The sequence below is a fragment of the Pelodiscus sinensis genome, chromosome 5 (assembly GCF_052426305.1).
Source record: "Pelodiscus sinensis isolate ZL-2025 chromosome 5, ASM5242630v1, whole genome shotgun sequence".
NCBI lineage: Eukaryota > Metazoa > Chordata > Testudines > Trionychidae > Pelodiscus > Pelodiscus sinensis.
The window spans coordinates 94,131,496-94,145,524 of record NC_143056.1 but is presented as its reverse complement, the minus strand read 5'-3'; the positions used below and the strand labels follow the sequence as shown (position 1 = coordinate 94,145,524).

The following is a 14,029-nucleotide window of genomic DNA, read 5'->3' as shown; positions in this document are numbered from 1 at the left end:
TGAACTTAAATTAGTGGTGGAATTTTTTTTAAATTTCCCAGTAGTACAAACACCGATTTGGTGAAAATAGGAAAAATAAATAAACATGGATATTACTTGTTTAAAATTATATTAAGCTCCAAACCACTCTACAATGAATAGGCAACTGTAAAAGGAAGGAAAATGGACTTACCCCATATTGCCATAAAAATAGCAAAGAAGACAGTCCCTCCATTATCAAACAAATGTGTAACCTATGCAAAAAGTAAAACACCAAAATAAATAATAATAATATTTAATGATAATAAAACCTCTATATTCATTTAGTATCTTCCTCTCCCTTCCAAAAAAGGATCCCAAAGTGCTTTACAGGTTTTAACCCCCAAAATACAGGCATATAAATAGGAAGCTCTAATCCCACATAAAAGGTGCATACATCAGCATTTGCATGTGCAATTCCATTCATGCCCCCTAATTCCCACTGCATATGCAGGCCTGGATCATCTTTCACTGCAATTATCACTCATTCACCTTTAACGAGTCTAACATATGGTCTCAAAACTTAGTCCTCTTGCCAGATACTCTGACCACATCTAACCGGGTCTTTAAATTCTTCCATGATTTCCTTTCACCTGCTGCATCTGATTTAAGCTCCTTGTCCTAGATTTTTAGGGCCTGAACAACTTAAATCGTGCCTTCATACCTACCCACTTTTATCTCTATTTCCCTCTCTCCCATGAATGCCCCTTGCTGTTTATTCATTCCCTTCTTTCTTTTTTCCTTACTTTTAACTCCATGCATGGATATCTTGTCTCACTTGGTCTATCAGGCCTCTATGCTCTTCCTCTAAATCCCTCCTTTCCTTTTAACAAATCTATAAATCCTAATTACCCTCAAAATGAAGAATAAAGCCATCCAGATATTAATAAAAATTAATGTAAAAATGAAGTAATTATAGTACTAAGATAGGCAAAACTTTCTCTGCTTCACAATCTCTTTATTGTTTGTTGCCTATTGTCCATTTTTTACCTGCAGTGTAAACTCTTTGGGACAGCTTTTGTTTTATCTGCAAAGTTCAAAGCTCACAGTGGATGGTGAATAAATTGTAATTGAAAATGGTTACATGCCTATGTCAGTCTGAATGCTCCACAGGGATGTGTTGTCCCAAATATGTCCTCTGTATATAGTTCATGGTTCATTGTATCCACCATAGAAATACAGACATTTTGACAATATGAATCTAGAGTCACTGTGTGCAAGTCGTAGTAGGCAACAGCATACGGAGGCTGTGGTGAAGAATAATATTTCCTACTGAAGGGGGATTTTAGGTAGTCAACTGCCAGTGGTAAAGGGCAGAAATGTATTTAGTGAAAAAATGCTATAGAATATTTGGTGAGCACCAATGATCAGGCCCTCAGGTTTAAAGTTTCTCTTGAAAGATGATAGATTACTGCTTTTTATTGGAGTAAACCTGTGAGAGAGAATTTCTGCACAGGAACATTTGATTCCTCCCCCCCCCCCACACTACCAAATAGGGGAAATAGAGAAAAAAACAAAAAGAAAAGATCTCATAAGTGGTTTTAATAACTAATGCAAGTCTTGAGCATATTTGAGTATTTTCTCTGTTTCAAATGAGAATAGCTTCGTTTTAGTAAATACTTCAACTTAGATTACAGTTTCATTACTGGAAAAATGTAAAAAACATCTGAAGAAGTGGGTTGTACTCACAAAAGCTCATGATACCATCTACATTTATTGTTAGTCTTTAAGGTGATGATAGACTATTCATTGTTTTTTTAAGTTTTTCCAGTTACAGACTAACTGGGCTACCCCTCTGAAGTTTAATTACTGTTGATTTTGTTCATAGTGTAAGGCCCCATCTTGCAACTCTTACTTCTTCAAGTAATCCTTATTCATGAGGGTGGGATTATTGATTTCAGTGGGACAGGTTGGATAAGATCCATTTAAGAGAAATAAAGGTTTGCAATATTGGGCCCTTTAACAGAATATATTGTGGCATCAGGAATGCTATGCTTGTGAGGACTCAAGGGTTATGGGATATTTAAAGGATTGAGAGTTACACATCTCCTATTAGCAAAAGTATCACACATAATAGCTGCCTTCTTTTGTCACTGGGGTTGTCTCAGTTACTGGCTCAGTCCTATAAAGCAGACAAATTTACCTTTTTTCAAATGAAAGACTGCCATTGTTATTGCATCTGCTTTTAGAAAATAAACACTGAGAGGATATTTTGTAAGAGGGAAGATAATTAAATATTAAAAAACCTCTCAACATCCTTGTCACTTATAAATTCAGGGGAAAAAGTTGAAAAAGCATAAATACTGTATTGCTTGCCAGTATGTTTTATTTTCTCTTGAATGCAAACACTTTTAATATGGAGTAGAGTCATTAAACAGGCACGTTTTTTAGTATATAGTACTCTGTTTATTTTAAATTGCTGAAAAAAATTGAAAGGTTATTATCTAATGCCTAACAGCAAGTATAATATGCTCATTTTATGAATGATATAACTGTGTGAAATTTGTATGCAAATATGCTTTTGGCTTTGTTTTTCTTTATATTAAAAATAACATACAAGCAAAGTATTTTATGAGACTGAAAATCTGAATAGAAAATGAAAGTGGCAGGGTTTACAGAATTTTGCAAGTCAATAAAATAGACAAGTGTCTCCAGATTTTTAATGCAAGCAGGTTGGGAGTAATCTGTACAATAAAGGCAGCAGTAAACAATTCACCTTTCTGAGGAAATGCAGAAGGAACCTCAAAAAAGTTACTGCTCAGACCTTGCTTGAATAGCATGTAGGTTTCTGGCATGTAGGTTTCTCATGCATTTTCTTTAGAATGACCTGAGAAGTTTGGACCTGTAGTCTTAGAACCACATCAAACTAGGATTTTATCCTAAAGCTAAGCAGGAGTGGGCTGAGCTGGCTGGGTCTCTTGATTGGAGATGTCTGCATAGAAGTGAGAAGCTACAGAAAGCAGTGCTGGTGAGTCAGGACGTGTACTATAGGGCAACATACTGCTGAAAGCAAGACAAAGCCATAAAACCAAGGTGTTGACTGATGGTTAAAGAAATCTTTTTCAAGAACAAGAGCATTACCCCAGGTGTCCTGGCCAAATTACACCTTAAATAATTACATTCTGTCTCCTTAAATTAATAGTCCGGTACTAATTGGCTATGTTATTCTTAAGGGGACTATCAAAAGAAATGTCGTGATCCAAATTGTGTTCTTTATGGCTGCATGGAGGAAATGAGATAAGAAAGCAGGTTAGGATCTTCTCGGCATTATCATCCATCTTCCCAGACAAGGATAGGGCTCTCTGCAGATTCTAGGATCTGTTTATCAACAGGAGGGAAATGATGTGCAAAGGGGAGGGGAGGAAAAATGCATAATTTTCATCCCACTCTCTCTAGCCTTGCAAGAAATCACCAGGGCTTTATTAACTTCACAGTGAACCTTGGTGAAGTCAGATCTACCACTTGAGCAATGACACCCCAGTATCATGGGTAGGAAATATACATGTTCCTAATTAACTCACTGTGAATTGCAGGTGGTGTGAGGAAGGTACAAAAAAATTCCCTGATTCTCTGCCAATTTGACTGAGGAGAGAACATTTTCTTCCAAATCTCCTTATGGGATATCCGTTAGACCCCACAGCATCTATCAGCTTGGGTTCTCATTCCTAGTTCTGGTGCCAAGGGTTGACTGCTGAAATAGAGCCAAAAGAGGGTCCATGTGGCCTCTGTGCAGGATGAAATCCTGGAAGCTGGAAAATGCTGGCCAATCAGCACCCACCTCACCCAGCTGGCCAATCAGTGCCAAGGAGTCCCATGGGAGGAGCTACCTATTTTCCCTTCACAAGCATTTCCCTCTCTTGATACCGGGACTGTCCCTCTTACACCTCTGGCCCCATCAATTTTCTCCACTCAGTGACATGGGAGGGTGGCAATTAGCTCAGGCTTGGAATGTTCTCTCTCCCAGGCTGGAGTTTACAACGGTGTGTGATATTTACAGCACCAAACCTGCATCTTTAATAGAAGAGATAAAAGAGAGAAAACTTTTCTCCTGGAACAAGGATCTTAAAATGAAATGATTCAAAACTACTATATTGGTGATTGTAGTGTCCCTTCCAGTTAATTGCTGGGTAAGGTCGTTGTGTGCAGTTGTGACAGCACGTTGGTGTTTTCCCATCTCCTGCACCCCCGTAATGGCACGGACAGACTCCACCAGCCAGTAGAATAGAGGGAGTTTATTGCTTCTCCAGGATACAGCACAGCACAGATGTAATCTGGTTACAGGGCAGGCCTAGGATGCCTCAGCCCCCCTTGAGATGGGCCCCTGAACCCAGCCCGTTGCCTAGGCTGCTTCCTCCATGATACCAACCAGAAACCTAATTAACTCACTTCCAGCCCTGCCCCCAGCCAGGGCTCCACCTCCCTTCTTCCCATTGTTCCACTCCCTGGGAGATAACTTGTCAGACAGGTTCGAAGCCCCTTTGCATATTGACTCATCCCCTGCCCCGCTGGGCCATGCTGCAGCCAGCAGCCAGTGGAGGTCACTCACAACCCACTGCCCACCCAGCATAGCAACCAGCAAGGTACCCCCTACTACATCACAGCAGTTAAAGAACTGCAATCCATAGGTGAATGCATTTCTGTGATGGGCAGCCCAGCAGTTTGTACAATGTTTTGGGTGCATCTGATGAAAGATTTATTGCTAGAGCTGGTCAGAAAAAATGATGGAGCCATTTTTTTTTGTCAAAAAAAGAAACTTTAAAATCAAGAGACTTCATAACATCAAGTCAATTAACATTTTGTTTTGGGGGAAAAAACCAAGCTCCGACAATATCAAAACATCCAGTTTCCACATTTTTTAAATTAAACCTATTTATTTGTCATTTTGCATTATTTCTGTTGTGTACCAGACTATATGTTATAAACACTAAAAATCAGTATGAAATGTTTTGATTAAAATTATTTTGAATTTTTCTTTCATAAAGAATTTCTCTGTTTTTTGATTTAGCTTCATTTTGAAATTAAACCAAAATTTCAAAATTCTTTAAAAAACTGAAATTTCTTTTCAAATTTTAACTATTATGCTTTAAAGCCAGAGCCATTTAAATTTCTATGAATATTGAGTTTTGAACAAGAATTATTTTGAGAAAGAAAAACTATTTTTAGCCTTGATAATATAATACAAACCAAAGTGGCTTGATTTATGTGTTCATGTATATACATTGCTTGCATTTAAAAGCAGTCAATGCTTGTGTTTGGGGGACAGCTTCCTGTAGCAGAAAATTAGACTGTGTTAGACCATTATGCTGGGTTGGTTAAACAAAGCAAACCACAGGACCATTATACATTTCCATCATAAAAAAAATCCTTTAAAAGAACAGAAATTCAGTCACACTATAAGGGAAAAAGAAAAAAAAAAACCCGAGAACTTAATCATACAGGAAAGTAGAAAACACTACCAGAAAGGTTTGCTATATCATTGGGCTTCTTCAGATGGACAAAAATAGAGGTAAGAAAAAAAATGTGCTCCGACACTAATTTTTAGAATCAGCTGTGATTGTTTCATCATTAATGAAACACAAACTATTTGAGTATAAAGGTTGCAAATATTTTTGTCACTGAAAGGTTAGCAGAGCATCTCCACTTTGTAGAGGTGCCTTTGCAGAAGTAACAGCAGCAATCATTATGCAGAGAGAATTGACTTTTAGATAGCATCAGCTTGCAGGACAAAGCTAATAATTACCTTTGCATAGATGCAGCTTTCGTTGAGTTTTTGTAGTGTGCAATTGCGTTCACACATAGGGCACATGATGGTTTCGTTTGCCTCACAGATCTCTTTGCTTAATAGAAAGATGGTAAAATAAAGGTTATAAAAAGGCTTCTTGCATTTTCCCAGATCTAAATGACACCATTTATAGTCTTAATTTGTTTGTAAGATACCTAGACCATGAAATAGGCGAATAAAAATCTAATTTTTAATGATCAATTTAATTTAAGAGCAAATCATGGTAAATCAATTTAATTTAAGAGCAAATCATTACTCACTGAAGTAAAGAGGAGCTTTGCAAACAACTTCAGCAGCAACAAGATTTGACCCTAGGCAAATTTAACAACATAATTGGATCTAATACTGCAGTCCTTATTTCTGCCAAGCACACATGGCTTTCCAGAATACTAACTACTTATCCTTAAATTTAGCCAAGTTAGGTACAGATTGGACCTCCCTGATCCAGCACTCTTGGGACCTGACCCAGATGAGGGATTTTGCTGAACCAGGGAAGGTCATTTCAGGATCCCCTGTTACTGGCTGCACCCCCAGCTGGATCAGCCGCCAGCCTCCTGGCCACCCCATGCCCCTCGCCAGCCCCACAGCCCTGCCAGTCCCCCCACCTTCCCTGCTAAGCCAGGCAGCCCAGCTCCCTGCATACCAGGCTCCTGGCTGTACTTGGCACCCAGCTGCAGTGTGCTGGGCTCCTAGACCTTCCGGGCAGCCGCGATGTGGGATGCCAGGTTCCTGGACATGCCAGGCAGCCCAGCTATTGGGAGCCCTGCTGCCCTGCTGCCAGCCTTCCACTGGGACTCTCTGGTCCTGGAACATCCGTGGTCCTATTGGATCATGGATGTTGCTGGACCAGACAGTCCTAGTTAACAGAGGTTCAACCTGTAGTAATATTTATGCCACTCTTTAAAACACAGGGAGCTGGTGTAGACTCTAGGTCTGGCAACATTAATGGAGCCATGTCAATCTGCATAATCTGAAAGATCTGGCCAAGCACATGTACAGTGACAAGGAGTGAAATCCCAGTCCCAGTGAAGTCAATAGAAAAGTTAGATCTACTAAAGTAAAGCCAGGATTTCACCCAAGATATTTAAAGTCAAAAACATCCAAAGCAGGTGGCAACTAGTTTTACTGGGGAAGGGTGAGCGCAAACGGTGGAAAACATCTAGCACTTGTATTTTGAGTATTTGTGTTTAAATTTTCCCCCAAATTGTATCATTTATGGGGACAAACAAAACAAGAGCCATTATTGTAATGACATTTCAGTTACAGATTGAAAAATAAATCTTGAGCTATCCAATTAGTGTGGCCCTCAGAAGACCCTGAAACTCACTAAGGTGCTTAAGTACATGAGCAGTCTCCTGGGACTACTCACATTCTTAACGTTAGGCACATTATTCAATACCTTGATTCTAATGCCACCCTGTTGATTTGTAGAGCACCCACAGGTAGGTTTTGTGATTCTATTGATCATGCACACTCGCACATGCCTCGCTGCACATAACAAAATATATTCCACACATGAATGGAAAAAACCTGCACATGAATGGAAAGATTAAAGAGAACATTGACCACTACATCACTTAGTCTGATCTCCTGTATAGGCCACCAGTGCAACCCAGCACCTGCATATTAACCAAAATTAACTGAAATTAAACCAAAGTATCACATCCCATAGAAGACTAAACCATTACATGCCAAAGGCAGAGAATATGAAGGATCAAGGTTCATCAGTGCCCAAGGCTTCTATGATTGAGGGGAAATGATTAAGTGAGAGATACCCAGATAATCTTGGCAGGTGACCTGCGTCCACATGCTGCAGAGGAAGGCAAAAAATCCCAAGGTCACTGAAAATCTGACATGCAAGTGAATTTCTTTCCAACTCCACACAGACCTTGAGCATGTGAGCAAGAACCAGCCAGTTAAGTACCTGAGAGAGAAACTGCTTGGTGCTACCTCAAAGCCCTTCCCTGATGAATGTCCCATCTAGCATGGCCATTCCTGATGCTTCATAGGAAGGACACTGGAAAAAAATACTTCCCAGATTACACTGGGGGACAGAGGGGGGAGGGAATCCCTTCCTGGCCCCTATGGGTAGTCAGTTGAAACCCTGAAGCATGAGCTTTTAGGATCCGTAGTAGGGATGGAGAGTATGTAACCTCACTGTCCCACAAAATACCAGATACGTACTGTCGCTAAGGGTTCTGTAAAATGGAAACCTTGTTAAATAACCATGTACGGTGTCCCTCTTTAGCTTAACTTTAGCCTTAGGATTCTGACCATTTCTAAATTCTTTCCTCCTTTCTCCATTAGGGGAAATGAGGGTATTCTAGTCTGCAAAGCCTTGCCCGTCTTCCTGCAGGCTGTTATCTTCTGAATCCCCTGCTCGCGTGTTCCTCTTGAAGCTGACCCCTCTGAGTTGCTTACCCACATTGGACACTAGCCACAAGATACTGCTACATTACCAGCTCCATTTAATACACCTCTTAAGTTCCTGTCCTAAGTCCTTATCATTACCATGCTGGCCCAAACAAACTTCCCTTACCACGGATAAACTGAGGCTGCAATAGCTTCCTTAGGCAGTAAAAGAGATGAAATACAAATGCAAAAGAATCCAATTTGATTTTGGTTTACACATACTCTTGCTGGTATGGGTTCTATTAAAGATCTCATGGAATCTGAACTCACAGCAATTTGATAATTGATAACTCACAGTAATTTGATACAAACCCACTGTATTTTTCTGATACAACTATATACATCTCCAAACAGAATCATGGAACTAGTTTTCACCACTATAAAGTACAGCCTTGCACTACCATGCATGGTAGCCTTAATACCAATGATGAGTGCTGGAAACAACATGGGACTTTTGATGGAATGATCTGCCCAGCCCATCAGCTTTGATAGGGAAACAAAAAGACTTCTGAATCTCCAAGCTCCTCTGCAGACAGAAATGGGAAAACCATGTTTTAAAACACAGGTAATATATTATATTTGTTGGTGTTGAATAAATGGCTGATGGAGATTAAATGAAATTTGCTCCTAAACCACTAGAGGGGGGATTTGTATTTCCCAAAGAGCACTTTTACATAATACTAGCGGTTGAGGGGTTGCTCAACATTTCTGAGCAAAGTGCTTTTTTCCCCAAAAAATCTAATTTGATCAGTCAGCAGGATTTTTTTAAAAAGCTTGGTGAACACAGAACAGAGATTGTGTCACTAATGCCCATAAACAGTTTTAGAAGCAAAATCTAAAGTGCTATTTATAGTTAACATGTTCATGATAAAGGGCATTACTAAAATAAAAAGTCAACCTGGCATCAATTGGTACTGTACTGAATAATCACATTTTTAATAGGTTTTGGGGCAATGTGAACATTTGTCAGACAACATGCCCTGGCACAAAATTAAAATCTCTAAGGTTAACTGTTTTCATTGAGATAAAAACATAGACTTGTAACATTTACAGAGTGCAAATCGAAACAGTAAATTACTAACGCCACCTAGCATTTATACCACACTCCTCTTTGAAGTGCTTTACAAATATTAACTCAATAATACTAGAATCACAGACTATAAACATGGAAAAGACAGATGAGGTCATTTATTCTCTCTCTATGCTAAGGGAGGATACTTTGCTGTCTTTACAATCTAGTTTACTAGAGGTTTTGTTGCTGTTGTTGTTGTTTTTGTTACACTACACCAGAGTAGACAAGGACATATTGTAAGAACAGATTACTTTTTGTGTGTTGCTGTCCTATACTGTATAAAATTAAAACTGCTAAAACAAGAGTCAGAAACTATCAACAGCTAAAATACTTCAGCTCAAATGCTAGGGGCATATGGTTTGGGATCAAGAAGATCTGAATTCTATCCTGGCTTTCATTGTCACGGTTTGCAGCATAAAACTCGTGTTCCTACATGACCTAAAACTGTGGGTGGGGATCACAAAGTGGGTCATGACTGCCTTTGAATGGGGTCACCAGATGCCCAAACTCCACTAACCAGGGCCAAAGCCGAGTGAAGACAGCAACCTGCACGGGCCTAAGGTGTGTGGGGGAGTCGGCATTGTACTTCAGGAAGGGGCAGGGTCGAGGGTGGAAAGGATGGGTCTGGGTGCTCTCTCCAGCTCTCAAAGTCGCAGAGCACATGGCGATTTCAAGGGCCTGGGGCTCCGGCTGCTACCATAGCAACAGTGGCAGTCACGAGGACTGGGCCTCTGAATCACTGTGCTCCCCGGCAATTGACCTTTTTTCCCCCTGTCAACAGGCCTGGTGAAGCCAATGCCAAGAGCTGCAACCCTGGGCAGCAGAATTCAGGTTACAGGCCCACTGCCTGGGGCTGAAGCCCTTGAGCTTCAGTTTTGTCCCCGCCCCAACCAGAGGAGTGGGGCTTGGGCTTTGTCCCCTCCCCCAACCCAGGTCAGAAGGGCTTGGGTGGGCTCTGGCTCAGGCCCCTCCTCCTGGGATCATGAAGTAATTTTTGTTGACAGAAGAGCATCATGGTGCAATGAAGTTTGAGCATCCCTGACCTAATTTGCTTGTGTTGAATATTCTGAAATTTCTGTGTCGCTAGTATTCACGCTTCCTCTTGTGGGGTTCAGTTTCCTCTTTTGTTTGGGTGAATCTTTCATAAAGCAAGGGAAAGTGGAAATCTGGTTGTAAAACTAGAAAAATATAAAAAAGAGAACACACGGACCTATATATTCGAAACTACTTGTAACTCCATTTTAAAATTAACTCAATTTCATGTTGTACGTTTGCATTTCAAACGTACAACATGGAATAAAAACAATAAAACATCTCAACACAATGAAATACACTGTGTTTGGCTGATATCACAACCTGCAATGGTATTTGATTGTTTCCAAAGCTTTAATTAAGCACTGCAGGTGGACTTCGTAAAGTACAGGATAAAGATAATTTAAAGGAAGGTAAAGTGCTCATTGTTCAAAGGCTAAAATGCATCAATTTTCTACAAAATTTGGATCCATTAAGGTAACAGTCTGAGCATGCAAAGTACTAGTAAGCACAGACTAAACTTTATACTTTAATCCCATGGATTAGCATTCTGCATTGAGGAACTAATCACTCCTAATGGAAAGCTTTGAAAAGAAGAGTCTCTTTTTAGAAACTTCTCCTTACAACATATCAGACATTTGCTTTAGCACAATTTCTCTTCCCTTCTTTCTTAAGTTGACATCATCAGCTCCTCCTAGGATAGACCCATATCAGGCAAAATTCACTTTGAAACTTCAGTGGCTTTCATGCTGCACAGCACTCAACTGTGATCTCTCCCGCACCAATATTAAATGAGTGTAGCTCAATTGGTTACAAGGGAGTTGGCTCTTAATTTACACCAGTGAAGCGGGGAGAAGAATTATGTTCAGAGTTTCAATGATATCAGAGAATTGTCATGAATTCTGCTCACCATAGTGAGAACCGTTCATAGGAGGTCATTTGCAATCACTTATCTTCAGCTCAGTATTTGCTGTATTTCCTTGTACTCAGAGTTGGAAATGCTGCAAACATATAAATATAGGTACCACGAATGGCAACTGTCCAGTTTTTTATGTAAATGGTTATATAGAGGAGATGTCTCTGATGACATAACCGAGTCCTCATTTGGATTATTATGAAAAGCTGTTAAGTCAATCAAATGTTTAAACTCTGATTGAAGAGATGCAACATTTAGCTAAGGTTGTGTCTGGCTGCTACTTGCCTTTTCAGCAATGGAACTAGCAAAAATAACTTGCAGTTTCTAAAATGGGATTTCATTGTGTATCATACCTTACTTGGCTAGAATCCATCGTAAATAATCCATAAAGGAAAACAAACAGCCCGACAAGTGCAGCAGGAATGAGCATTCCAGTGTACCATCCCAACCAAGCAAAATAAAGACCAATTTTTTCACCAAAATACCGCCTGTGTGAGACAGCAAAAACAAACAGTTTGAAATAAATGATCATGTCCATCTTGATAACATTACAGGCATTATAAAAGGAAATAACAATTGTTAGATTTATTTTCATTTATTGTATTTTAGTAACATTTGTGCCAAATACATTTTATTTCACTCTGGCATTATAATTTAGTGGCACTATTTGCAGTCTAGCCAACAGACATATCCCCTAAGGGTACAGCTACAGTGCATTGCAATTTTACATGGCTGCAGTGATTTAAAGTATTCCATTACTTCAGCGCTGTTAAAAGCAGGAAGTTATAAAACAGCATATTTGTTAATATTAAATCCGAAAAGTTTGGACGCAGGGCTATGTGAATACTTTCATGTACCAAAAATTATAGAACCTGGGTCTGTAGAGCAACCAGGCAGCTGATATCTCCAGGCTGTAACTAACTTGCACGGCACTTCCCATGAACTTGTTGAAGACACAGACATGGGAAGTTCTGCCTTAAGGATTTGATGGACAGCAGCTCCATGACTCCTGATTGGCTTTCTACCCTATATACACCCAAGATATGTCTAGGTAGTATCCTGGTGACTGTGTGGCTCATCTGTAGCTGTCATGACTTCCAGCTCCTTACTTTTGAATTCCTGGCTTCACGCTGGCATGGTTTCGGCTTTGGCTCCTGACTCAGTCCCTGGCCTGTATTAATCCTGGCCTGAACCTACCTACAAACTCTTCTGGTATTTCCAGACTCAGATTTGCCCCTGCTCTTGGCCTTGACCGCCCTTGTTGGGATCCTGACAAGGAAGGTGACAAAGAGCTTGTTCTCACATAACATGAAGTGAACAATTTTAAAAAATATATGCTGGATTGTCACAGAAATCTTTTGTTACAGAAAGTAGTATTGCATGGAGAGTGTGAGTTCAAGATTCAGTCCTGATTCTTCAAAATTGGGCCAAATTTTGCCAAAAGATTGAGATGGCTAGAAAGTAAAGCATCAAGCCTACTATTTGGTCAGAAGGACACCCATACCCATGCACAGCCTCACTGTCTTCCATGCAGGGGCAGCCCGTGGATGTAGGCAATCTCGGCAGTTGCCTAGGGTGCCGCATAAAACGTCACACCATTGAGGGCTATGGAGGCGGGGGCGTTGATCATGCATTCCGCCTAGGGCGCCAGTTGCCGGCTACTCTCCTCGAGCCTCTCCTGCTTCTGTAGGGCCATAAGAGCCCACTCTCACGTCAGATTGCAGTATGAGACCTAACATTGACTAGAACTGACAGTAAGCAGAAATGAATGGACGTGTCTGTATTCACTGTTCAAGATGAGTGAAATGCAAAAAAACAGACACCATTAATTACAAGGAAAATAATTTTTAAAATTATTTTAGTTTTAATAATTCCTGATGTTAATAGCAAAACAGGTCAAGGAAATTATATATAAATTCCAACAATGATTGTATCAAAACTAGATTTGTATTTTAAAACATTTCTGCCATAAACCCTCACCCTTGCAAGCCAATCCATGTGGTAGCAGCCATTTGGAGCTTCACTGATTTCAACAAGCCTCTGGCTGGGATAAGGGTCTATCTGTGCCAATAAGATGGCAGAACTGAGCTGTAGGCCTTCTCTCTGAAAGCTGTTCCATGAGGGTGGTCTCTGCACCTTCCTGGGGTCCCCTGAAATCAATGAGCCTACAGAAGGATCCATCAGCACTGAACAACTGGCAGAGCTGAGGCCATGCACTGTAATTAGAAGTAACTAAATTCCATCAATAAAGCAAAACCACACATTTTTGCTCCAAAATTTTGTTTATTTTAAATATAAAATCCCTGTAATTTTCAGCAGAACGTGTGGTCAGTCTACCCACTGCCTAGCTTTTCACGTCATTGAACCAAGCTGGGTAGCATTGTATGAGTACCTGATTAAATCCAGAGGCTGGTATTTGTACCACATTCCCCACCGTGCCCAGCGCTCATATAATAGGTGTCTGTGATTTTGAGCTCCATGCGTTTTGATGGGATGTCTGCTCTTGTGGCTTCCCTGAATCACAGAAAAAAAATTAACCAAGATCTTTCTGTATCACTGGGAAAGAAAGAGCCATTAAAAATTCATTTGGATTCAAATTTAAATAAGAACATTACTTTTTTGATGACACATATTCATTTATTACTAATAGTTATAGAAAATGTAGTCCTGAGTTCATTGTTAAGCCTGATATAACAGAGATGATTACAAACTTCTCTGCAATGACAAATTTCAGCCAGTACAGATTTAAAGACCCATGCCAAAGTATTCTTTCCTGACTAAATAGATTCCTACCACT

The 14,029-nt window shown here is 40.0% G+C and overlaps 1 protein-coding gene across 8 annotated transcripts in view; it reads right to left on the bottom strand.

The window, feature by feature from the left end:
• The window catches only part of ANO3 (anoctamin 3), a 371,038-nt gene that overhangs the window by 66,299 nt on the left and 290,710 nt on the right, over positions 1-14,029 (bottom strand). For 7 of the 8 annotated variants that reach the window (XM_075927758.2, XM_025185005.3, XM_075927757.2 and 4 more), the window contains 4 exons: positions 13,625-13,746; positions 11,586-11,720; positions 5,759-5,855; positions 173-233 (listed from right to left, as the gene is read on the bottom strand). In XM_075927758.2, the coding sequence (XP_075783873.1) occupies positions 173-233; positions 5,759-5,855; positions 11,586-11,720; positions 13,625-13,746 (415 nt within the window). The remainder of the gene's footprint in view (positions 1-172; positions 234-5,758; positions 5,856-11,585; positions 11,721-13,624; positions 13,747-14,029) is intronic. The other variant, XM_075927761.2, reaches the window with a different exon arrangement.